Consider the following 23,745-nt stretch of genomic DNA (forward strand, 5'->3'; position numbering starts at 1 on the left):
ATACGTTTAAAATGTAAATAGAGGGAAAATATATATGTATTTCGGTAGCTCATGACCGCCTAAACTGGGCACGTACTCTCTACCAATGGCAAAGCCCGATGTTCCTGCTCTTGTCCAATAGTGTCCGCTTTCACAGGGCAGTGGGTCCATTCTCACCGCGTTTGTTCCTTCAATGTTGTCAGAGGGCCGGTGTCCTAGCAGATATTGGTATAATAGCCCAAGCACTTCAAATGGTGAGGTTTGTCTTGTTTAGCGCGGCCACTTCTTAATTCTACTGTCAAGGAGAGTTCTACAAAAGAGGAACCAACACGAGTAAGCTAATGTGCTAAGATTGTAACTGGAAGTATCAAGTTTGTGTACACGGGTAATTTTGCAGATTTAATCCAACAAGAGGCGCTAGTTAGCTAACATAGCCAGCTAAATACTTCATTTTGTTGTTACCGAGGCGGAGTTGCTTTTCATAGCGAGCAACATGCCGGAATATCTGGAGGACCCGTCTGTTCTCACCAAAGATAAACTCAAGAGCGAGCTTTTGGCCAACAATGTTGCTCTCCCAACCGGAGACCAGCGAAAGGACGTTTATGTGCGTCTGTATCTGAAAAACTTGACCGTGCAGAACAACAAGATCCTATCTACAGACGCCTTCTCCAGCGACGAGGAGTTGCTTGTCCCGGTAGTGTCAAACAAAAGTCGCTCGGGCAGGGTGAGTTGTTGTAAAATTTCTTTCCCGCGCGCGAATATAGTAATTGTAACAATGTTTCCAGTGTGAATGTTACAAGTAAATGTAGAAAAGATGTTACTGTTTTTGAAAGGGTGTTTTAATCTCCCTTTTTAAAAAAACGTGATTTGGTATTCTAGGTAATTACATTTTATTTAAATGTTTTACATGCATTTTAAATATCGTTATTTTCAATTACATCGTGTTCCATCTCGTTTTAAATATAAAACGAACACATTTTAGCTGTATTGTATTACAAATCAGTTTAAAGTTTCCCGCTTAAAATATCTGCCACTGCTGAATGCACCCTTATGGAAACCCGTTCTCGCCACTCGTGTTTTGTGTGTAAATATCCGTAATACTTAAAATGTCGAAATATGTAAGTAAACATGTCCATACTAAACCGAATTTGAGATATGTCAATCAAGGTTCGAGATAGTAGAACATAGTTCCTCAGAAAGTATTCATACCCCTTGATTTATAAAACATTTGTTGTTGCAGCCTAAATTCAAAATATATTAAATTGATTTCTCTCACACCCATCTAAACAATACCCCATAATGACAGTGAAAACAGTTTTACAAATGTATTAAATACAGAAATCAAATTTACATAACTATTCACATGGCTGATCCATGTAAGAATGCCCTTTTGGTAGCGATGTACGTTTTTCTGGCTAAGTCTCCAAGAGCTTTGCACACCTGGATTGTACAAAATTTGCACATTATTTTTGAAATTCTTCAAGCTCTTTCAAGTTGAATGTTGATCATTGCTAGACAGCATTTTCAAGTCTTGCCATAGATTTTCAAGTAAAAACTGTATTTCGGCTACTTAATGTCATCTTTAGCCTCAAGGTGAAATCCCTGAGTGGTTTCCTTCCTCTGGCAACTGAGTTAGGAAAGATGCCTGTATCGTTGTAGTGACTGTGTGTATTGATACACCATCCACATTTGAATTAATAAATTCATGCTCAAATGTCTGCTTTTATTTTTACCCATCTATCAATAGGTGCCTTTTTTGTGAAGCATTGAAAAACTTCCTTGGTCTTTTTGGTTGGATCTGTGTTTGAAATTGACTACTCGTCTGAGGAAACTTACAGATAATTGCATGTGTGGGGTGCAGAGAGGTAGTCATAACTTTTTTTAACACTATTATTGCACAGTCCATGTACTTATTAAGTGATTTTACTCCTGAACTTAAGTCTTGCCATAATAAAGGGGTTTAATACTTAATGACTCACATTTCAGCTTTTCATTTTTTATTAATTTGTAAAAATGTCTAAACAACGTCACTTTGACAGTATGGGTATTGTGCGGAGACCAGTGACACATCTCAATTTAATCAGGCTGAATTTATTAATCAATAAATTCAGGCTCTAACACAACAATGGGGGAAAGGCAAGGGCTGTGAAAACTTTCTGAAGACATTGTACCTGTCAATGTAATGTAGGACTAGATTGGCAGTTCTTAAACTCAACTCTACAGTGTGTTGTCAAGTATCAAGGTAACAGCTGTCACCTTCATGTGTAACAGTCTGGGTGTTTTTCCTAATCCACCAAGCCCCCCTTTCTTATTTGGGAAAGTTGTGGGGCGGCTTTAATGAAATTATATTTGTGAAGCATTTGTGAAAAACAGCTGTTCTTAGGGTTAGTGTACTGTATAGTAGGCCTACAAAATTGGAATGCATTGTATGCGTGCTTGAAAGAGAAATTTATTCAGGTGCATACACCTTGTTGCAATGCATCGGTTGTGAATGACTGAATGAAAAGAACTGCTTGCCGACACACAAGTTCTGCAGTTCACACTAGTCTTTGTACATTGAGGTGAGGTTATGGTCACCTCACCTGTATTTGCTCAGTTTTAGGGAGGGTACCATTAACATTTGTTGAGAGGTGTGGACAGTGAGAATATCAATCACTTGTCTTCTGCCCACAAAAACACTGAAACTATATGATTGTTTAATAGTCACATGTACAGGGTTGCAGGGTACAGTGAAAATCTTAGGCTTTGAGCTCCAACATGCAGGACTAGTGAAGTAAAGTAATTAAAATTGTAATGAAAATAGCACTATAGATGTAACTGGCAGTAATGAATGAGTAAATAAATGTCCATTGGGGTGGAGGCAGAGTAAAGAATGTTGAGGGGGTGGAGTGACCATGCGGTTAAACCATTTAATCTTCTCGGAGTTGTGTGTGCAGAAGAATTTTAAGTCATTAAACGTCTCCACGCGGCCCTGTTGATGAGGATGGGTCCTTGTCCAGCCTGGTTCCTGCTGAAGTCCACAATCGTCTCCTTTGTTTTGCTAACATTGAGGGAGAGGTTGTTTACCTGGCACCACGCCATCAGAGTGCCTACCTCCTCCCTGTACGCTGTGTTGTTGGTGATCAGGCCTACTACTGACATGTCTTGATGGAGTTGGAACTGTGTGATGCCATGCAGTCATGGGTATACAGATAATACAGGAGGGGACTGAGGATGCACCCTTGTGGGGCCCCTGTATTGAGGATCAGTGTCGAGGAGGTAATGTTAACCAACCTTCACCACTTGGGGGCGGCCCATCAGAAAGTCCAGGACCCAGTTGCATAGGGAGGAGTTCAGCCCCAGGGCTGTGTATTGAGCTTATAGGGCACAATCCACGGGAAGCTAGAAGTTCAATCAAATTATATTTTTACTTACTGTCCCGGTGGGCAGGACGGTTGTTCATTATGAAGAGTGGAATTGGAGACTAAAGACAACAGACCCACGTTTGCAAAGTCTGTTTAATAATACGTTATGTTAGGAATGTCTTATTCTCCCTGTCATAATGACCAACCATCCTGCCCCATGGCACAGTAAGTTGAAATTAAATTGAACTTCCCTCTGACTGTTTTTGTGCAACCCAATAAGCTAGGAAGCAACAATGGTGTATGCAAATACACACGCATTGCTAAAAGCAGCTAGTGTCACAAGTGGTGGACTCCACAGAAGGGATGGAGCTGGACCGGAGAAGTTTTGTTTATGATAGGGGAAAAGTCTAGGTATGCAGAGAAGAGGAAAGGAACTTCAAGGAGTTCTGAGTGTGCTGGAAATGGCATTATGGAATTGAAGGAAATTGAGGTTCCTGGTGTGGAGGATAGGGCTCTTTTCCTATTGTGTTTCTCTATTGAGGAAATACTTTCTGTGGAAGTCTGCACGTATTCCCTTATCACTGAACATATGTTTGGTTAACTGTGTGTGTAGGCTAGTACTTTTTCATTAGATTTAAATGCTATCGTAGCAGTGCTCTTCCTGGTGTTTTCAAAGAGTCACCTGACTCCCAAGCATGTCTGTCTGTGATTTACAGCTTACCATAAAGCAGTTGAGGCAGTCATCCACTGGCACACTCAGAACTTTAAACACATTTTCACTCATAATAGCTATCAAAATAAACCTTTTGGGATGAAAGTGAAGAAAAACTGCCCCCCCCCCCCAACTAAGGTTGAATGGTTTATTGTAATTTGGAGTGAATTGTTTCACATGCAGCAGTCATCATAAGGACCACAGATATGAAAACCATCCATAACAGTGGTTAGCCATGTGTACATCATGATTCACAACCAAGCAGTTTGTTATAGTTTACCCCTGAAGCCACATAACATAGTCAGTTTCAATATTACTTCGCCAAGCCGTGATTTCTGTCTGAATAGAAACAACTTAGTCAGACTGAGAGCATTATGGAAATCTAGGCGATCATGCGACTGGACTATGTTAAACCATATTGTTCTGCAATGCATTGACGCAATCTTCATTCCATGTCATTTAAACCTCTAGTGTACAAACCTTCTGCAAGTTGCCTAGTGCAAAACTTAAAGCACAGGGATTGTCTGGGCCTTGGGGCTAGCCATGACCTCAGTGCCTTGATATCACTTTTAAAATGTGTGGTCAGAGAGCGGAAGATAAGTGAGGGAATAAACTGGATGTCGGGAATTTTATTTTTCCCGTTATTTCTTCAATGGAATTCTGTGATTATATAATGTGCTCAGCTGAGCTGAGATCCAGCTCCAACTTTACTGAGGCCTACAGTAAGGAGTCTAGTATAAGCTAGTGGGAGACTGATAGCTGCTAAATCCCCCTGTGTGTCTGTCTGGGATTCTTTCCCTCTCTCTCTTTACTACTCCCACCAACGTTTGCACATTTTGTGGAATATTCAGAGGTGGAAACTTAATGTGGGAATTAACGGAAATATATGCAAATTAATATGAATACCATTTAAACGTTGTTTTTGTTGCATTGCATATATTTACCATATCATATGGAGACCAACCTTTTACCTCATCATAAGTAGACATAATTAAAATGATTAAATCCTTCCAAAAAAAGAATGTGGGAATTGAATTGAACTTTAATTAAATGAGTTGACTCTTCACATGAACAACTGAACAACAACAGAAAGGGAATATTGAATGATCCATTGCATCTCCCAGAAATATTTTCAACATACATCTGTAAAATGGTAGTTTCTAGACTAAGGCTTTGGTTGTCTTCCTCTCAGGCTTCCATGTCTTCTCCCTGGACCTCCTCAATGTCCACATCTTGAACATCAGACTCTGGGGCCTCATCTTCACTGTCACTTTCCAACGTTGTTGAGGATTGCTTGTTGTCAGGCTCAAAAAGCCTCAAATTTGCCCAGATGACCACCAATTTTTCAACCCTTGTATTGGTCAGCCTGTTGTGTGTTCCCAAACAAGGACCAGTTGCGCTCTGAGGCGGCTGATGTTGGTGGGGTTTGGAGGAAAGAGCCTCAGATCCACAAAGTCCCTTCCACCAGGTTGGTGATAAGATATGTTGGCACATTTGCCATATTGCATCTCCATCCCAAAGCCCTTGCCCTCGAAGTGTACTTCGCCAGACTGCCAAGAACCTTGCCCATGGTAGTGATGACACCATAGACCTTGTTGATCTCATACGTGGGGTCCAACGTGGATGCTGCGGCATGTACGGGCTTCAGGCAGAAGTCTTCACACTTTTTGATGCCTTTCAAAACGGCAGTTTCCTCTGCATGGCGCAACAGTGAAGTGGGTAGGGCAGTACAGATTTCTGCAAGCAGAGTCGGAACATCAGACAGGATGGTATTGTCTCCCTCAATCCGTGCAATGGCTACTGCTATAGGTTTCAGGCTGCTTACCACACTCTCCCAAAATACATAATCCAGAAGGATCCTCTTGATGGGGCTGTCCATATCGGCAGACAGTGATATGGCCATTTCTTGGAGAGACTCCTTCCTCTCCAGGAGACTGTCAAACATGATGACAACGCCACCCCAACGGGTGTTGCTGGGCAGCTTCAATGTGGTGCTCTAATTCTTCTCACTTTGCTTGGTGAGGTAGATTGCTGCTATAACTCTGACGCTTCACATACCTAACCATTTCCGTTGGCTCTCTTGTAGAGTGTATCCATTGTTTTCAGTGCCATGATGTCCTTTAGGAGCAAATTCAATGCATGAGCAGCACAGCCAATGGGTGTGATGTGAGGGTAGGACTCCCCCACTTTAGACCAAGCAGCCATCATGTTCACAGCATTGTCTATCACCTTCTGTGGTCCAAGGTCATTGCCTTCAGCTCATCTGCAATGTACAGACTGGTGTCTGTTGTCCCTTGTGTCTGTGCTCTTGTAGAATACTGGTTGAGGAGTGGAGAAGATGTAGTTAATTATTCCTTGCCCGTGAACATTCGACCACCCATCAGAGATGATTGCAATACAGTCTGCTTTCTCTATGATTTGGTTGACCTTCACTTGAACTCTGTTGAACTCTGCATCCAGCAAATGAGTAGAGAAATCATGTCAGTTGGAGTGGTGTATGCTGAGCAAAGAACATTCAGAAATCTCTTCCCATACACATTTCCTGTGAGCATCAGAGGTGAACCAGTTGTATACACAGCCCAAGCAAGACATTCCTCAGCATTTCTCTGACTATGTTCCTCCATTGAGTCCAGGAGGACCATAAGCTGTTGCTACCGATAAGGTGTCTGATTCATCATTTTCACCTCGAATAGTAGTAGAGGGACTTTTGTCAGAGGGTGCTTGTTGTAAATGCTGAGGGAACCTTATGCACTTGTCCAGATGATTCTGCATCTTTGGTGCATTCTTCATGTGATTCGGCACAGTATTTGCAAATGTACACAGCTTCTTCTATTTTAGCTGCAGGGAAATGTCTCCACACATCTGATGGTGCCCGTGGCATTTTCCTGTAAAGACACAATTTAATGTACAGATAAATTAAGCAGTTAGATTAAACACCTCCTTTGTAAGATAAATGTAAAAAATATAATTTTTTTCACTGTTATTTAACCAGGTAGGCTAGTTGAGAACAAGTGCTCATTTACAACTGCGACCTGGCCAAGATAAAGCAAAGTAATGCAACACAAACAACAACAGAGTTACACATGGAATGAACAATCATACAGTCAATAGCACAATAGAGAAAAAATATATTTATGCAGTGTGTTCAAATGAGGTAAGGCAATAAATGGGCCATAGTGGTGAAATAATTACAATTTAGCAATTAAACACTGGAGTGATATATGTGTAGAAGATGAATGTGCAAGTAGAGACTCTGGGGTGCAAAGAAGCAAAACAATAAATAACAGTATGGGGATGAGGTAGTTGGATGGGCTATTTACAGGTGCAATGATCTGTGAGCTGCTCAGACAGCTGGTGCTTAAAGTTAGTGAGGGAGATATGGATCTCCAGCTTCAGTGCTTTTTGCAATTCGTTCCAGCAGAGAACTGGAAGGAAAGGCGGCCAAATGAGGAATTTACTTTGGGGGTGACCAGTGAAATATACCTGCTGGAGCGCGTGCTACGGGTGGGTGCTGCTATGGTGACCAGTGAGCTGAGATAAGGCGGAGCTTTACCTAGCAAAGACTTATAGATTACCTGGAGCCAGTGTGTTTGGTGACGAATATGAAGCGAGGGCCAGCTAACGAGAGTGTACAGGTCGCAGTGGTGGGTAGTATATGGGGCTTTGGGACAACGGATGGCACTGTGATAGACTACATCCAATTTGCTGAGTAGTGTGTTGGAAGCTATTTTGTAAATGACATCGCCGAAGTCAAGGATCTGTAGGATAGTCAGTTTTGCGAGGGTATGCTTGGCAGCATGAGCGAAGGATGCTTTGTTGTGAAATAGGAAGCCAATTCTAGATTTAATTTTGGATTGGAGATGCTTAATGTGAGTCTGGAAGGAGAGTTTACAGTCTAATCAGACACCAGAATATGTGGACAACTACAAATACCTAAGTCAGAACCGTCCACAGTAGTGATGCTGGGTGGGCAGGCAGGTGCAGGTAGCGATCTGTTGAATAGTATGCATTTAGTTTTACTTGCATTTAAGAGCAGTTGGAGGCCACAGAAGCAGTGTTGTATGGCATTGAAGCTTGTTTGGAGGTTTGTTAACACAGTGTCCAAAGAAGTGCCAGAAGTATACAGAATGGTGTCGTCTGCGTAGAGGTGGATCAGAGAATCACCAGCAGCAAGAGCGATATCATAGGTGTATACAGAGAAAAGAGTCGGCCCGAGAATTGAACCCTGTGGCACCCCCATAGACTGCCAGAGGTCCGGACAACAGGCTGGTGAACCAGCCATGGCAGTCATTTGAGAAACCAAGGCTGTCGAGTCTCCCAATAAGAATGTGGTGATTGACAGAGTCGAAAGCCTTGGCCAGATCGATGAATACAGCTGCGCACAGTATTGTCTCTTATCAATGGCGGTTATGATATAGTTTAGGACCTTGAGCGTGGCTGAGGTGCACCCATGACCAGCTCGGAAACCAGATTGCATAGCGGAGAAGGTACGGTGGGATTCGAAATGGTCGGTGATCTGTTTGGTAAATTGGCTTTCAAAGACCTTAGAAAGGCAGGGTAGGATAGATATAGCAGTTTGGTTCTAGAGCGTCTCCCCCTTTGGAGAGGGGGATGACCACGGCAGCTTTAAAATCTTTGGGATCTCAGACGATATGAAAGAGATGTTGAACAGGCTAATAGGGGTTGCAACAATTTTGTCTGATCATTTAGAAAGAGGGTCCAGATTGTCTAGCCCTGCTGATTTGTAGGGGTCCAGATTTTGCAGCTCTTTCAGCACATCAGCTATTTGGGTGAAGGAGAAATGGGGGAGGCTTGAGCAAGTTGCTGTGGGGGGTGCAGGGCTGTTGACCAGGGTCGGGTTGGCCAGGTGGGAAGCATGGCCGGCCATAGAAAAATGCTTATTGAAGTTCTCAATTATTGTGGATTTATCGGTGGTGACAGTGTATCCTAGCCTCAGTGCAGTGTGCAGCTGGGAGGAGTTGCTCTTATTCTCCATGGACTTTACAGTGAGTATTCCTAACTCCTACCACCTCTGCCATGCTCAGTTTAAGGAATTTGATTTGCTATCGGCTGGCCAATTTTAGAGTTGTAATCTTGGTGGGGCAAACAAAACATGGGATGCATGCCTGCAAAGCCACTACACATAGCTGATATGGCAGATTTGTTCAAACAAATCTGGTTTCTACTTACAATTGAGATGTACAAACTATGACATAAGGGGATGACAAGCAGATAAGAGGCAATCTGTAATTTCGATTAAGACAATGAGCAAGTGACAATGGACATGGTCAATTTAACTTTGTTCAGCACTTTTGAAATGTACAGCAACAGAATTCAGAACATGGGCCATTCTTAGTGTACTCCCTGTACACGTCAGAACCGTTGGATAAATGAATGGGGCATATAAACAGACAATGAAAGCTCTTACAATATTCTATGATTACATTTCTCTAAAACAGGTTTTGGGCTGTTTGTGCACCACCAAGTTAGAACAGTAGGTGAAAATAGACTACACAGCCACTCCATTGAATAGCAGGCTAACGTTAGTAGTTTCTTTGCAACGCTTGCAGTTAGCTACTGACTCCTTCCAAATTACGCATGGTTGAATTTGCGATTTCCAACTTGTTTGGTTATCTTTATGTACAATGGCTGATGAGAACCCATATGTTCGATCTACAATTTCTCTTCATATGACAAGGATTTGCCAGTAGGTTGTCAACTTGATGACAACTGTTGACAGAAAGTAAAATCAGTCCAATCAAAGCTACTGTAGAGAAGGTGATTTGATTTGATGTCATGTCATTCTATCTGTGGCTAATGACCTTGAGTCTTCTTGGATGGGCACTTCTAATATAACTCTATGACAGCACCCAAGGGGTTTACCCTGCAACGCTCCATATTTTCTGCTGGCTTGCCCCACCACCACATAAAGCGCGGAGCTAGGCTGAAACACCTGCATTTTGGAGCTGCCTTATTCAAGAAAAAAAAAATTGACCATGTTTGTATGCGGCTTTATTAACTCAATGATATACAGTACTGGTCAAAAGTTTTAGAACACCTAAAATACTTTTTTCTACATCGTAGAATAATAGTGAAGATATCAAAACTATGAAATAACACATGGAATCTGCCATGTAGTAACCAATAAAGTGTGAAGCAAATAACGACTTTGTACACGCTTGGTATTCTCTCAACCAGCTTCATGAGGTAGTCACCTGGAATGCATTTCAATTCACAGGTGTGCCTTCTTAAAAGTTAATTTGTGGAATTTCTTAATGCGTTTGAGACAATCAAGTTGCGTTGTGACCAAGGTACAGAAGATGGCCCTATTTGGTAAAAGACCAAGTCCATATTATGGTAAGAACAGCTCAAATAAACGTGAAATGATAGTCCATTACTTTAAGACATAGTCAGTCAATAAGGAACATTTCAAGGACTTTCACAAAAAGTTGCAGTCACAAAAACCAAGCGCTATGATAACTGGCACTCATGAGGACTGCCACAGGAATGGAAGACCCAGAGTTACCTCTGCTGCAGAGGATAAGTTCATTATACTTCCTAGCCTCAGAATGTGCAGCCCAGATAAATGCTTCAGTGTTCAAGTAACACGCATCTCAACATCAACTGTTCAGAGGAGACTGCGTGAATCAATCCTTCCTGATCAAATTGCTGCAAAGAAACCACTACTAAAAGACACCAATATGAAGAATAGACTTGCTTGGGTCAAGAAACACGAGCAATGGACATGAGACCGGTGGAAATTTGTCCTTTGGTCTGGAGTCCAAATTTGAGATTTTTGGTTCCATCCGCTGTGTCTTCGAGACCTGGTGTGGGTGAACGGATGATCTCTGAATGTTAATTTCCCACCATAAAGCATGGAGAAGGAGGTGTGATGGTGTGGGGGTGCTTTGCTGGTGACACTGTCTGTGATTTATTTTCAATTCAAGGCACACTTAGCCAGCATGGCTACCCCAGCTTTCTGCAGCGATACGCCATCCCATCTGGTTTGCACTTAGTGGGACTATCATTTGTTTTTCAACAGGACAATGGCCTAACACACATCCAGGCTGTGTAAGGGCTATTTTACCAAGAAGGAGAGTGATGGAGTGCTGCATCAGATGACCTTGCCTCCACAATCCCCCGACCTCAACCCAATTGAGATGGTTTGGGATGAGGCAGACCACAGCGTGAAGGGAAAGCAGCCAACAAGTACGCCGCATATGTGGGAACTCCTTCAACACTGTTGGAAGAGCATTCCAGGTGAACCTGGTTGAGAGAATGCCAAGCGTGTGCTAAGCTGTCAAGGCAAAGGGTGGCTATTTGGAAAATCTCAAATAACATTTTGGGTTATTTCATGATTCCTTATGTGTAATTTCATCATTTTTGTGTTCACACTGTAGAAAATAGTACAAATAAATTGAAACCCTTGAATGAGTAGGTGTTCTAAAACTTTTGACCGGTAGTGTATATGAAATATTAGTTCAAATCGACGCATGGCTTTTATTCCAGCTGTTAAGGAATATGAATCAGTAATGCATGCACAGAAAGTGATATGGTTGTTTAGCTCTGTGGAAGAGGTGTCCTGGGGCTGGGCAGTCTGATATGGTCGTACACCCTAGGCCAAGGTGGAAAATACCCCCTTTCTATGAACTACAATCATCAGCCACTTCAAACAAATACTAGGCGACTGCCGGTTGGCCGCTATACCTTGCCTGACTACTCAAACGGAATTATTCCACTGCTCATTAGCTGTGTACTTCAGTCTGACACTGCCGTCATTGAAGTCGTTTGTGGTGACATCAAAATGAGGTGTATTGTACAAAACGACGTAATCAGTGATCGGATCATCTCTAACCAATCAGAGTATCAAAGCTAATGGCGAATTTTGAAACCGCCGCTTTACCCGCGTGTGTTCTGTGTCTGGCCCAACCCATCCGTTTCTGGGACTAAACAGAATGGCTAGAATGTTTGTCCTTTCTAGAAAAATACTTGTCAGCAGAGAGGGGGGACTTTAGAGAATCTCTCCCTTCGACAAAAATTCTCTGCAGCCTGGTTGCAGGGGGTTGAAGCTGAGCTACGAACTACGAATCAGGTTTGAGGAGTTAACCTTGGTAAACTGGTACCACGAAAGGGGCTCACCTTTTTAGCCAGGTACATTTCTACAGCAACAACTCCTTCAGAACTAACCTGCTCCAGGGCAGGCTGACTCCATTTATCCTGAAAGCAATGTCTGCGCCACGAGTTGAGGACCAATGAAATCGGATACCCTTCCTCTAGCAAAGTTTGTCTCATCATCCCCTTCATTTGAGGACAAATTCGATATTTTATTAATTATACTGAACAGAAATATAAATGCCTCATGCAACAATTTCAACAGTTTTACTGAGTTACAGTTCATATAACGAAGTCAGTCAATTGAAATAAAATCATTAGGCCCTAATCTATGGATTTCACATGACTGGGCAGGGGTGCAGCCTTGGAGGTGCATAGGCCCACCGACTTGGCAGCCAGGCCCAGACAATCAGAATTAGTTTCCCTTAACAAAAGGACTTTATTACTGAGAGCATTACTCCTCAGCACCAGACCCACCCCTCAGACGATCCTGCATGGGAGGAAACCGGATGTGGCGGTCCTGAGCTATCGTGGTTAAACGTGGGCTGCGGTTGTGATGCCTGTTGGACGTCATGCCAAATTCTCTAAAATGACATTGGAGGCAGCTTATGGTAGAGAAATGAACATTCAATTATCTGGCAACAGCTCTGGTGGACATTCCTGCAGTCAGCATGCCAATTGCAAGCTCCCTCAACTTGAGACATCTGTGGCATTGTGTTGTGTGTCACAACTGCACATTTTAAAGTGGCCGTTTATTGTCCCCAGCACAACGTGCACCTGTGTAATGATCATGCTGTTTAATCAGCTTTGAATCTTGGCAAAGGAGATGCTCAGTAACAGGGATGTAAACAAATTTGTGCACAAAATTTGAGAGAATATGTTTTTTTGCGTATACATTTATAATAAAAAAAAGTCATGTTTGAGGTACAAGCACTTTACATGTTGCGTTTAATATTTATGTTCAGTGTCAAAAAAAAATCTTAAAAGAAAAATGTCTCACATTACACATTCAGTAATGACAGTATTTGCTTTCCAAACTGTATATTTTCTCGCAATTGTATTTTGACATTTGCGAAAGGCAAACTGGCAGCCGCAATCAACCATTGACATATATAGATGGCAGTTCCCATTCAAGTCAAGACTAGCATCCATTGCTAGTGTACCCATGAGTTTAAGTCAGAACCCTTCTATGGATTATATGTCTATGCCCACAATGCAACAAGCTATTCCATAGATGGAAGGTAAAGGGTGCTTGTGCATTGATAAGCACACCAAAGATGGCATTAACGATAAGTAATAAAATGCTTTGTAGTATACCGCTCTGTTTGATCTCTGGTTGTTTGTTTCCCGCCTTTTGATGGTTGAGTCGTTCAGCCAGCGTGTAGCATGAACAACGCAATGTGTAGAGTATTGTTGTGTAGGTTACCTCTGAATGTTTAGACGAGGAAATCCCTTCATCCTCAGGACAAGGCAGACACACTACATTGGTAGAGGCAATTGTATGTGTAATGTACACATTTTAAGAACACCTTCCCAATATTGAGTTGTTTTCTGAACAGCCTGAATTTGTTGGCATGGACCCGACAAGGTGTCTAACATTCCACAGGGATGCTGGCCCATGTTTACTCCATTCCCCCCCCCCCCCCCCACAGTTGTCTGGATGTCCTTTGGGTGGTGGACCGTTTCTTGACACAAACTGTTGAGCTTGAAAAACCCAGCAGCGTTGCAGTTCTTGACACAAACCGGTGCGCGTGGCACCTACCACCATACCCTGTTCAAAGGCACTCAGACTAAAGATTTGTCCTTCGTTAACCTTTCTCCTCCCATTCATCTACACTGATTTTGAAGTGACATCAATAAGGGATCATATCGTTCACCTTATCTTTCTGTCATGGAAAGAGCAGGTGTCCTTAATGTTTTGAACATTGTGTATATGATCCATGACTTGCATTAGGCAAACATCTTTCTGATTCATCTGAACGGGGACTTGTTTATTTACGAGTGGTGTTTATCAATCTCGCGGTGGTTTAGGTCAGGAGATGGCGTAAAACTAGCTCTGCTGATAATTAGTGTGTGACTAGAAACCTTTTTACAGGGTTTAACATCTGTGGTGTTGCTTGCGAAAGCAGCCCAGGGAGCTCTCTCTCTCTCGCTACAGAGGTTATCTGTGGATTTCAAATGTTAAACCCTGTAATGTTCAGTAGCAGAAAAGGGATTGCAGCACGAATTGAAGTGCATTTAAAATAACTCAGCAATATAATTACTAGAACGGGCATTCCCATTCAAGTCATGGTTCTGTGATTGGTGGTAGGCTAATTCTGTGACTATAGATCTCAACACTTTACACCAATCTGACCTCTGTGATCCGTCTTTCACAGAAAGCCACGAGGAAAACGGACAAGCCTCGGCCAGAGGACCTGGATGTGACTGAGCTGACCAGTGAGGGCCTGAAGGATGAGTTGCTCAAATATGGAATCAACGTAGGACCCATCGTGGGTGAGTGAGTCAGTCAGTAAGAGTTGGGAATTAAGAGTTGTATTGTTTTTTTTTTTTTTATGATGGACATTATTGTTGCAATCTTGATTTATTAATAAAGTTGTGTTGAATTCAGACATTATTCAAATGAACTTTTGGCAGCCTCCACCGATAAGAGGGATTCATAAAGTTCTATTGAATTTATTTGAATGTCTTGTCATGGCAGCCTCAACCCGTAAGCTGTATGAGAGAAGGCTCCAGAAGCTGTTGGACCAGGGTCCTCCTGAGACCGTGGCTTTACCGGTGGTCATCACTCAGGTAGACAGCAACCACAACGGCAACTCTGACTCAGACCGCTACAGCGACAAGGAAGAAGGTAAGAAATGGAACAGTCAGTCATCTTTATTAAGGGCGGCAGGGTAGCCTAGTGGTTAGAGCGTTGGACTAGTAACTGAAAGGTTGCATGATTGAATCCCTGAGCTGACAAGGTACAAATCTGTCGTTCTGCCCCTGCAGTTAACCCACTGTTCCTAGGCCGTCATTGAAAATAAGAATTTGTTCTTAACTGACTTGCCTAGTTAAATAAAGGTAAAATAAAAAACATGACCAAGTTTATTACAGATTCAAATCAGATTTACACATTAGTTTACACATTAGCAGTTTACACATCAGTTATTTTTTTCCGGAGATACCTACTCTCAAACCAAATTGGCCCTCTGGGATAATACGAATCATGGATTGATTGGTTGGTCAATAGACTGACTGACAGAGCACGATATTGCTGGACATTTTGTGTTTAGAGGTGACTACAGAACCAGAGCCTGTCCCAGTCCCCATGGTGGAGAGACCTGTCAGAAGCAGAGGGAAGACCCCAGTCACCACCAGGACCCGCAGCAGCCAGCACAACCGGGTAAGTCCCTCTTTTTTAATTTTAATATCTTTATTTAATCAGTGGACAAAAGCATATCCTCACCCTAGGTCAACCTCATGGTTTGCATTCCTTCAAATCTCACAGTACAGAAGTGTTCAAATCTGAGTTAAATAGCATGCATATCTCAAGTTGTGATTTGGCCCCAAATGCTACACATTTGGCAATGATGAGTAGTCCCATTGGAGGCTATAGGATGTGCAGCGGCACAGCTGGGGTCGATTAAACCGGTCTCTAATAAACAATTTGAGAGAGAGGAAGTGTGTCCTTTATGAGATGCCTATAGGGGTGTGAATCACGTGTGTGTGGAAAACAAAGCACCAAATGTCTTTCTGAAGGACCCTCTCTGTGTGTCTGTCTGCTGGGAGTTAGTGCAGCAGGCTTTGATTTCAGGACTGGCCACATGACTTGGATTAGCTTGTTTTTTTTCCTTTGCCACTGGGTGCCTCTAGTCTACTATTATCGCTCGCTCTGTCCCTGTTTCATTCTTTTCTCGCAAGAACATACTTAAAGCCCCTGCTTATTATTTTTACTTTTCTTTGCAAATCCTTTTCTTTTAGGTTCTTAAATATATTTTTAAGCCACTTTACTTTACTCTCTTCCTTGATACTTTGGGAGGCGTTGGTGACATCTGGTGTGTCAAATCCTGAACGTCCCAGATGGTAACCTATTCAACTGAAGCTGCCGGTCTCATGTGGATATTGTAACCACATTAAAGGGATAGTTTGAGATGTATCTACTACCTCAAGTTAGCTGTTCCTGTGCGTTTCCAGTCATGGGCTAACTCTAGTTAGCGTTGTCTCGCACCTCTTAACTTCCTTCATACTGGAAGTATAGACAACATCAGAATGGTATCCCAGAGTTCATCTGACTCTGGGGAAGTGGATGGGCTTCATTGGCAAAATCTCGAACTGTCCCTTTTAAAAGCAACTTTACTCACTGAAGTTGGCTTTGTAAGGTGTGTTCGCGAAGAGGTGGAAGGTCGGGTGTGCTGAGACATTTGTGTGTTTAGATCTATGCTCCGGAGGAGGAGGATGATGATGATGATCTTGAGGAAGAGCATCCTGTGTTGAACATAAAGAGACCATTGAGGAGATCATCTCATAGAGTCGACCAGATGGTCCCTGCAAGCGATGATACTGTAATACACACTGAGCCTATCCATCTCTTTGGGTTTGTGGTGCAACGGAGAAGTGTTTAGCTTGATAATCACCTTTTTTTGTGGATAGTGTTAGTCATGTTATATATTTAAGGTTTATTTGGAATTGTACGCATTTGCAGCTAAAAGCTGAATTACAGCATACAAAGGCCTAAATAAGTAAAAGTTAGATGTTGTATACAATTAGTTAAGCAGCATTAAGCTGTCTCACAAAGGGATAGGCTGTCTTAATTCACTGGGTTCTCTACATCCACTATTAAATATTATATGTTTGGATTTATTTGGGAAGCTACTTTTGTGTGGGTGGGTGTGTCCTCCCTTTCACCACATCACCTGGTGCCACTGTCTTCCTCAGATATAGTGAACAATGAACACTAACACAGGTGGCAGGTCTCGCCTTAAGCCTAGGTGCATGATTACCTCAATTATTACGCAGCTTCCTCATTCTCCTCGTCCTGCTCCAGGATGTCTCTGAGCTATCAGCTGGTGAGGGAGTTCTTCACCCTCCAAGAGAGGCAAATACCAAGGAACCTCTGCTTCTGGTGGGTTTGTGATCAATAGACATGGGTTTTTGTCATGTCCTGAGTAAACTTTCCACTGATTCATTAGTCAGTCTTCCCTCTAATTTCCTTTCGCCTCTCTCTCCCCATCTGTCATGTTCCAGGAAGTCCTTAAGGAACCTAAGCCTATATTGGCAGAGAAGCCAAGCTCTAAGTCCACTCCCTTACTGCATGGCCTAGCCCATGCCCAGTCCACTAGGACTATCCATCAGGTTGTCCTAACAGCCAGGGCCGAGTCTCCATCACCCAGACTGACTCAGGTACCTGTGAGGTTCACTGTGGTTACTTGTCACTCACTGTCACTATGAATGGTTGTTGTGTTCATGGCTCGGCTTGATATTGGAAGTTGTTTAATGGGCGTACATAGCTAATGGTCACGTAGTCCCTGTGGTGTCTCTTAGTCATAGTAAGATATGTGGGACTGTGCCATTTTGCATATTTTTTTTCTTAATGTTGAAGAGTCACTCACCCACCCACGTGACATTTTGGCTATTTAGTCTAGTACTCTAAAGTCTCTGCTGTGTCTTACCATCAGTCTGTCCCTGACCAAGCCTTCCCCCTGAATGTGAATGCTGCTGCGCTCTGGTTCCCCAAAGCCAAACCCAGCGGGCCCCCAGTCAAGAACCCCAGCCACGGTGTCCCTGAGGGGCACAAAGGTCTAGAGAGCCCTCACTCCCTGGCAGACCTGTAGGAGGGTGCTTTCCTTGCCCCTTTCACGTATTCACTCACTGGGAGATAGAAATAGCCTTTTGGTCAATCACTGGAAACTAGAAGTGATTTGTTCCATTTTAATGTATACATTTGTGTGTGAGCATACTTTCCTAACTTTGTTGGTTTTGATGTGCTTCTCACCTGTGCGACTTAACGTTAACAATGGAGACACAAGATGATGAAATCATATATTCGAGAGAGCCTGCTTCTTCAGGATCGGGACGTCGGTCCCAAGATGGAATGGGTTCAAGTGAGGTGTGGCATTAGATTGAGTTAATTGAGGCTGTAACACCTGCAGGTCAAAATACATTTAAAAGATATGTCAAACAAAAAGAAGTGAATGATAAAAAATTTGGGGATAGAAACAATAATAATATACACATTTACAACTGTAGCAATGATAAATGACTGCTGGGTGGTGGGGGCAGGGGGAGAGTCCGTTTGGGAATGTCCATAGGGACCACAGGGGCGCCCGAGTCGTGCCGTTGTCTAAGGCACTGCATCTCAAGTGAATTGAACTGTAATAAACACGTTTTTTGCCAATAAGTAAATGAATGTTAATTGTGTAGATACTATAGTCCAAACCTAATTTCTCTATCATAATCCGTTGAAAGGTTATTGCTGTTTTAACCTTTGTAAAATGGCCCAAATTAGGGTGACCTAAATCAATGGAGGTCAGACAAACCTGGAAAATAGCATCTTCTCGAATCCGGAGGACATAAAACAATATAGAAGTAAGATGTTTATCGATTTTGAGACGGGACAGATTTCTCACAATAACAAGCATGTCTCTGTGAAATGCATTTAAATTTTTTACGTTTTTTACATTTCATTTAGCCCGTTCATGCTAATTTAGCTTTTTGCGACTTGCAGACTACCACCACAACATGTAAAATGTTCCTGCCAGAAAGCGGCACCGCTCTGTCAAGAGTTCGGTGCTTATCGGATGTATTAGGTTACGAAATCCAACTTTTTGGATATAATGTTAGACCCCACGGAATGATTCAGAACATGTATAATATTATTTGTCTTGGTAAAATGTATTTAATATAATTAGGGAGGTGAAAGTTCATCGCCAAACTGTGTTTTCGTCCCACTCTGGGCAGAATTGGTGGACAAACTAGAGGAAGCCAAATGAGATGTGGCAATAGAGACAGCGGAAACGTGGGGGGACTGGTGGTAAAGGAACTATGGAAGGTATGCTCACTGCTCCCTTCTATAGTTCTAGCTAGTCTCTAGTCTCACTATTAAACTGGTAGAGCTACATGTCAATGTTTCATTCCAATGGGCATACCTTGACGCCAGCCTGATTTACTGAGCATGATTTGATCGATTTCGGGATGGGTTCGGAATAATTACATACCATGTGTAAACTGCGAGTGCAGCACAAAGCCAAACATCTCGACTGTTTCAACGCAGTGGACAAGTTTGACCTCTGGCGTAAGAAGAACTTCCTGGAAAATGTTTCTGCCACCAAGATCAAAGACCTTTTCATCCACTTCGAAAATCAATTCTCGTTTGTTTCTTGTGTGTTTATCTAATCCGAAAGCCATTCTCTTGTAATTCTAGCTGTGCTGTGAGGAGGATGGTGGTCTTCCTCTCACTCTGACTACGAAAGCTCCCAGTAGTGAGCTAAACACCCTACTCAATACAGCTCTTTTAGAGGTTTGTGACATCTCTCACGTGCTATAGTACTTGGGACATCACTCTGTATTGAGTGTTTTTGTCTGATTTTTTTGGGATCTGTTCACAATTTGCTCAATGCTCTGATCACTGGCTATTTGTTTTGGTTTCACTCTCTTGCCATCAGTCTCTCTCCTGGGTCTGTATGGATATCAACCAACTGCTTCTATAATTGATATTTCTAATCCATATCTGTGGTCATCTCAGGATCCTGCACCAAGTATCCATGCTCCAGTAGGACAGAGCATAAGACCCCTGAAACAATGGCCTCTGGTGTGTATATGAACTTAATCACACTGTCCTCTTAGGATACACACTACTGTAATATTGCTCACTGGATTTTAAATGCACCTGTGTAAGTGATGGCCAGACTCTTCTAGTATAGGATACTGATCCAGTGTGTTACTTACCCTATGTTAAAGGGGGTACCACAGGAAGTCCGCCCGCTCCAAGTAGCCAACTCTTCCCCACTACCTCGTTTGTCTGGAAATGACCCCTTGGCCTCCTTCACCGTCAGGCCTGTAAGCTACGTCTCACACACCCCCTCATCTCCATCCCTGAAAGAACAACTGGAATCCCTATCATCTCTCTCTGCCAAGTTTGACATGCTGTCCAATCGCTTTACTCGGGTATATACAGTTTAAAGTATATTGTCCAATAGTTGTCCTCAAGAGTTCTGGTCTCCTCACAATGGTTTGTTGTGGTGGCACCTGGAATTTGGAACTTAATTCTGTTGTTGAGGAGTGAAAGTGATTACTTTTCTTCCTCAGACATGGTATAGTTGTAAACATGGGTGATGATTGTGAATGTAGCTACTGTAGTGTGTGTGGTGTACAGCTGTGTGAAAGATGTGAGGGGAGGGAAAGAAGACTAACCCCAACCCCCCCCCCCCCCACGTCTCTCGCTCTTACTAACACGCGCTCACCTCTCTTTGACCAGCAGGATCAGCGTAAGTCTAAAAATGACCTCGAACCTAAGTGGAAACAGCAGAAAAACACCCCCTTCCTCTCCTCTGTGACCCCAGTGAGGGGGCAGGACCGTGTCTCCTCGAGTATCTCTAAGGAGCCATGGGTACGAAAGTAATTCACTGCTATGCCGTATTCATGTATTACCTAGGGTCTGTGCTGGTTTGTTTGTCATGGTGGTATTATTCACAAGACCAGGTAATGGTGTTTGTCAGAAGCCTTGGGTTTACCGGTGGTTTGGTCACATGGGGCATAGGACTGCAACAGGGCCATCTAGTGGTCTTTAGGAGTACACCCTCTAGCCTATCCCAAAAATAATACCCCTCTAGCCCTTATGTGAAGGTGGCGGTTTTGGCATTAACTTGGTAACACGCAAATGGAACAATGTCTCATCCTCACCCTAATCGCTCCGTGTTGGCCTCAACGTCTAAGGAATGTGTACTAAAATATGTGTGTTGCAGGTGGAGAAGATAGCAGCTGGTGAGCAGACACCCAACAGGGTGGATGAGAAGGATATCCTGAAGGAGATGTTCCCCTACGAGACCAACACTCCAACAGGAATCAAGTAAGACTGCTTCACAGGAATGACAAGACTGTGGTCTTGACTGCCTTATTCTATTGGCATACATAATCTTCTTTAATACGTCCTTGCTATATCTGGCAGACTCCCACCCAGTTTTGTCATTCCTGTAAAGCAGTGTCCTGTAACTAATTTAAGCGTTTGATCGTTATACTTGCCTGATGGCAACTCATGTGTGGAAATGTCACAATAAATCTCAACTTTCTTCCTCTCTCGTCCTTCTAGCGCCACCTGTCGACGGCCCATCCGAGGGGCAGCCGGCAGGCCCCTAAAGTCTGGTGACCTGTGGACAGATGAGACCCTCCTGCGCTCCTCTCACTCTTCCTACACAGAGAGCCGCACCGCCACCGTCCACAGAGTCCCCACCCTGCCCCCCTCTACCAGGCTGTTAACGTCAGTGGCACCCCCTGCTGGAAAGGCCATAGCACCACCCCATGGCCTGCCTGTCTGGCTGAAGCTGCTGCTCCTCGGCATTGTAGCTGGCTTCATATTCTTCATCTACCAGACCATGGAGACCAACGCTATGGCCCCCTTCGGAGGGTCCTCAGATTCCATGCAGACCAGTGGCAGTGAGGTCCGCAAGTGAAGCCTGGAAGACAGTGCTCTGGCAGCATAATGTTACTGCCACCACTTTCATCGTTCCTCGCTTCCTTGGCATTTTAGTTTTTTTCCCCCGGTTTTCGTCACTCATAATTGGTTAAATGGTCTGGTACGGGAGCCTAATCTGTATCGACGCCTCCTGAAGACGGCAATGTCCAAAATGATATATTGAACGTTGAAGATGACCACCACTTCTCATTCTAAAATGACAATACTGTCTTCTGTTTGTTTCAGTCCGTCCTTTCCCCATCTGTGAGGCTGAGAGAAAGCCAGTCGCACCAATGATCTCCAGATAACGTACATACACCGAAACAGTGGCTTCCAAATTATGTGAACTTGCCTTATATGGTCTATGTTTTAGTTTTACATCTCTGCATGGTGTAATCGTATGATTGCATTTGCCGGAGTCTGTGAAAGAGAATTGCCTGTGTCTGTGTTTAACACGGTTTGCTTTTGTAATGCTGTCACCATAATCTAATGCAGTTATTAGCAAAAAAAAACAGTCAGGCAAAGACTGAAGGAATTTCAACCAATTGTATTCAGATATTTCTTGATCGAACCATGTATACAGCGGGTATGTGTGTGAGACTGGGATTAATAACTCATGCACACACAGCTCTTATGTCTTTTTTTTTTATTGAAAATGTCTGTGGAGCCTAATTAGTCATGTATGTATTCATTGTAATAAATAATGTAATATCCTCTCAATAAAACTGTAATATGTAAGGATAATGTCTATTGAGGTTTTTTTTTTTACTAAACTTGAAACAATAATAATGTGATTTTAAAGCAGCATACAAAAAACTCAAGGACACTGTACAGCAAAGAGTAAAAACAAAACGAATATTAGCTGTGAGCAGCAATGAACAGGGTTCACAGCATGACAAAGGAAACCAGATCGGTTATAAAGCAAGCGCTCTGTTTCTACATGAGAATCTTTATGTGCAATAAGGGAAAGGGTGGGATACCAGTCAGTTGTACAACTGAATGCCTTCAAATGAAATGTCTCTTCCGCATTTAACCCAACCTCTCTGAATCAGTGAAGGCATTACCAAGTTTATCTCTGAATACCACAAGAATGACGCAAGTTTAGTCTAGCGCTGTAGGATGGTTATATTTTGAGTGCATCATTCTTTATCATTAATAATGTATTGAGTTTATTTGCCAATTCTGGGGTCAATTTGACTAATGGTTTATGTTAAGGTAAGTTAAATATTTTCAGCGTTTAGTGTAAGTATTTGTTTGTGTAAATGATTTAAGTCTGTTGGTACACTCCACATTAGTGTTACAAAATGCATCAATACACTCTCAGCTGTAATACTTAAGACTGCGCAACCGGTAGGACTTCCAGTTTCTAAATGACCAAAATGCAATATCCACTTTTCATTATGTTCAGACCACATTCTAGGGCAACAATATGTGATTATACAGATATACTAATCATGATATTTCACATTGTGTGTCTGCATAATTGAAATCTAACATTCATTTGCATTAGACCAAGCCCACTTGATCAATAGTTATTACTCTAGTATCCTATGGTGCCACTAGTGCCACCAATTGGTCTGGTGCAGCCATCTGAGGTTGCAGTGACTTTATATTCGCATCGCTTCTAAGGGGCGTATACATGGAGGTTAACATGGCATATTTCATTGCCCCATGGACATCGGTTTAGTTCTTCTATCCTTGGTGTGATATGCCATCTAGTGCTGTAGCGTGACCGACTATGAATGCAGCAACTAATTAGACTGACCCAATGAGTCTAAATACAAAATCGGGAGTGAATCCGACGTGTGGTTCATGAGGAAAAGATGATTGCAGATGTTGAGCATTAGCGTTACATATGCACAGAATGATTAGTTTTTTTTGTTTTTTAGATATGAATACCAAATTCGGTGTGGGTCATCTCATTTTTGGGACGTCCATGATAACGATGA

At 42.7% G+C, this 23,745-nt stretch overlaps 1 protein-coding gene across 23 annotated transcripts; it reads left to right on the forward strand.

Moving 5' to 3' along the window:
- Positions 1-46: 46 nt before the first annotated feature.
- LOC109896810 (lamina-associated polypeptide 2, isoforms beta/gamma) lies at positions 47-22,537 on the forward strand. Of its 23 annotated transcripts, none has more exons than XM_031831987.1 (13): positions 47-233; positions 14,526-14,643; positions 14,849-14,998; positions 15,423-15,532; positions 16,563-16,691; positions 17,174-17,251; positions 17,374-17,529; positions 19,550-19,645; positions 19,871-19,936; positions 20,086-20,292; positions 20,603-20,734; positions 21,090-21,193; positions 21,434-22,537. In XM_031831987.1, the coding sequence occupies exons 1-13, from the start codon at positions 99-101 to the stop codon at positions 21,792-21,794; spliced, it is 1,842 nt and encodes a 613-aa protein (XP_031687847.1). In that variant the 5' UTR covers positions 47-98; the 3' UTR covers positions 21,795-22,537. The 23 variants fall into 23 exon arrangements, with proteins under 23 accessions (XP_031687847.1, XP_031687861.1, XP_031687862.1 ...); XM_031831997.1 differs by having other exon boundaries at positions 138-312; XM_031831998.1 differs by having other exon boundaries at positions 138-312; positions 20,086-20,184.
- The last annotated feature ends 1,208 nt before the right edge of the window (positions 22,538-23,745 follow it).

Source organism: Oncorhynchus kisutch, linkage group LG9, assembly GCF_002021735.2.
Source record: "Oncorhynchus kisutch isolate 150728-3 linkage group LG9, Okis_V2, whole genome shotgun sequence".
NCBI lineage: Eukaryota > Metazoa > Chordata > Actinopteri > Salmoniformes > Salmonidae > Oncorhynchus > Oncorhynchus kisutch.

Bases quoted from the DNA above. Each gene is read 5' to 3' on its own strand.
- LOC109896810 (XM_031831986.1), top strand. From the start codon at position 473: ATGCCGGAATATCTGGAGGACCCGTCTGTTCTCACCAAAGATAAACTC. The intron at 19,937-20,085 runs GTGTGTATATGA...CCTATGTTAAAG, and splicing joins CCCTGAAACAATGGCCTCTG to GGGGTACCACAGGAAGTCCG. The intron at 21,194-21,433 runs GTAAGACTGCTT...TCGTCCTTCTAG, and splicing joins AACACTCCAACAGGAATCAA to CGCCACCTGTCGACGGCCCA.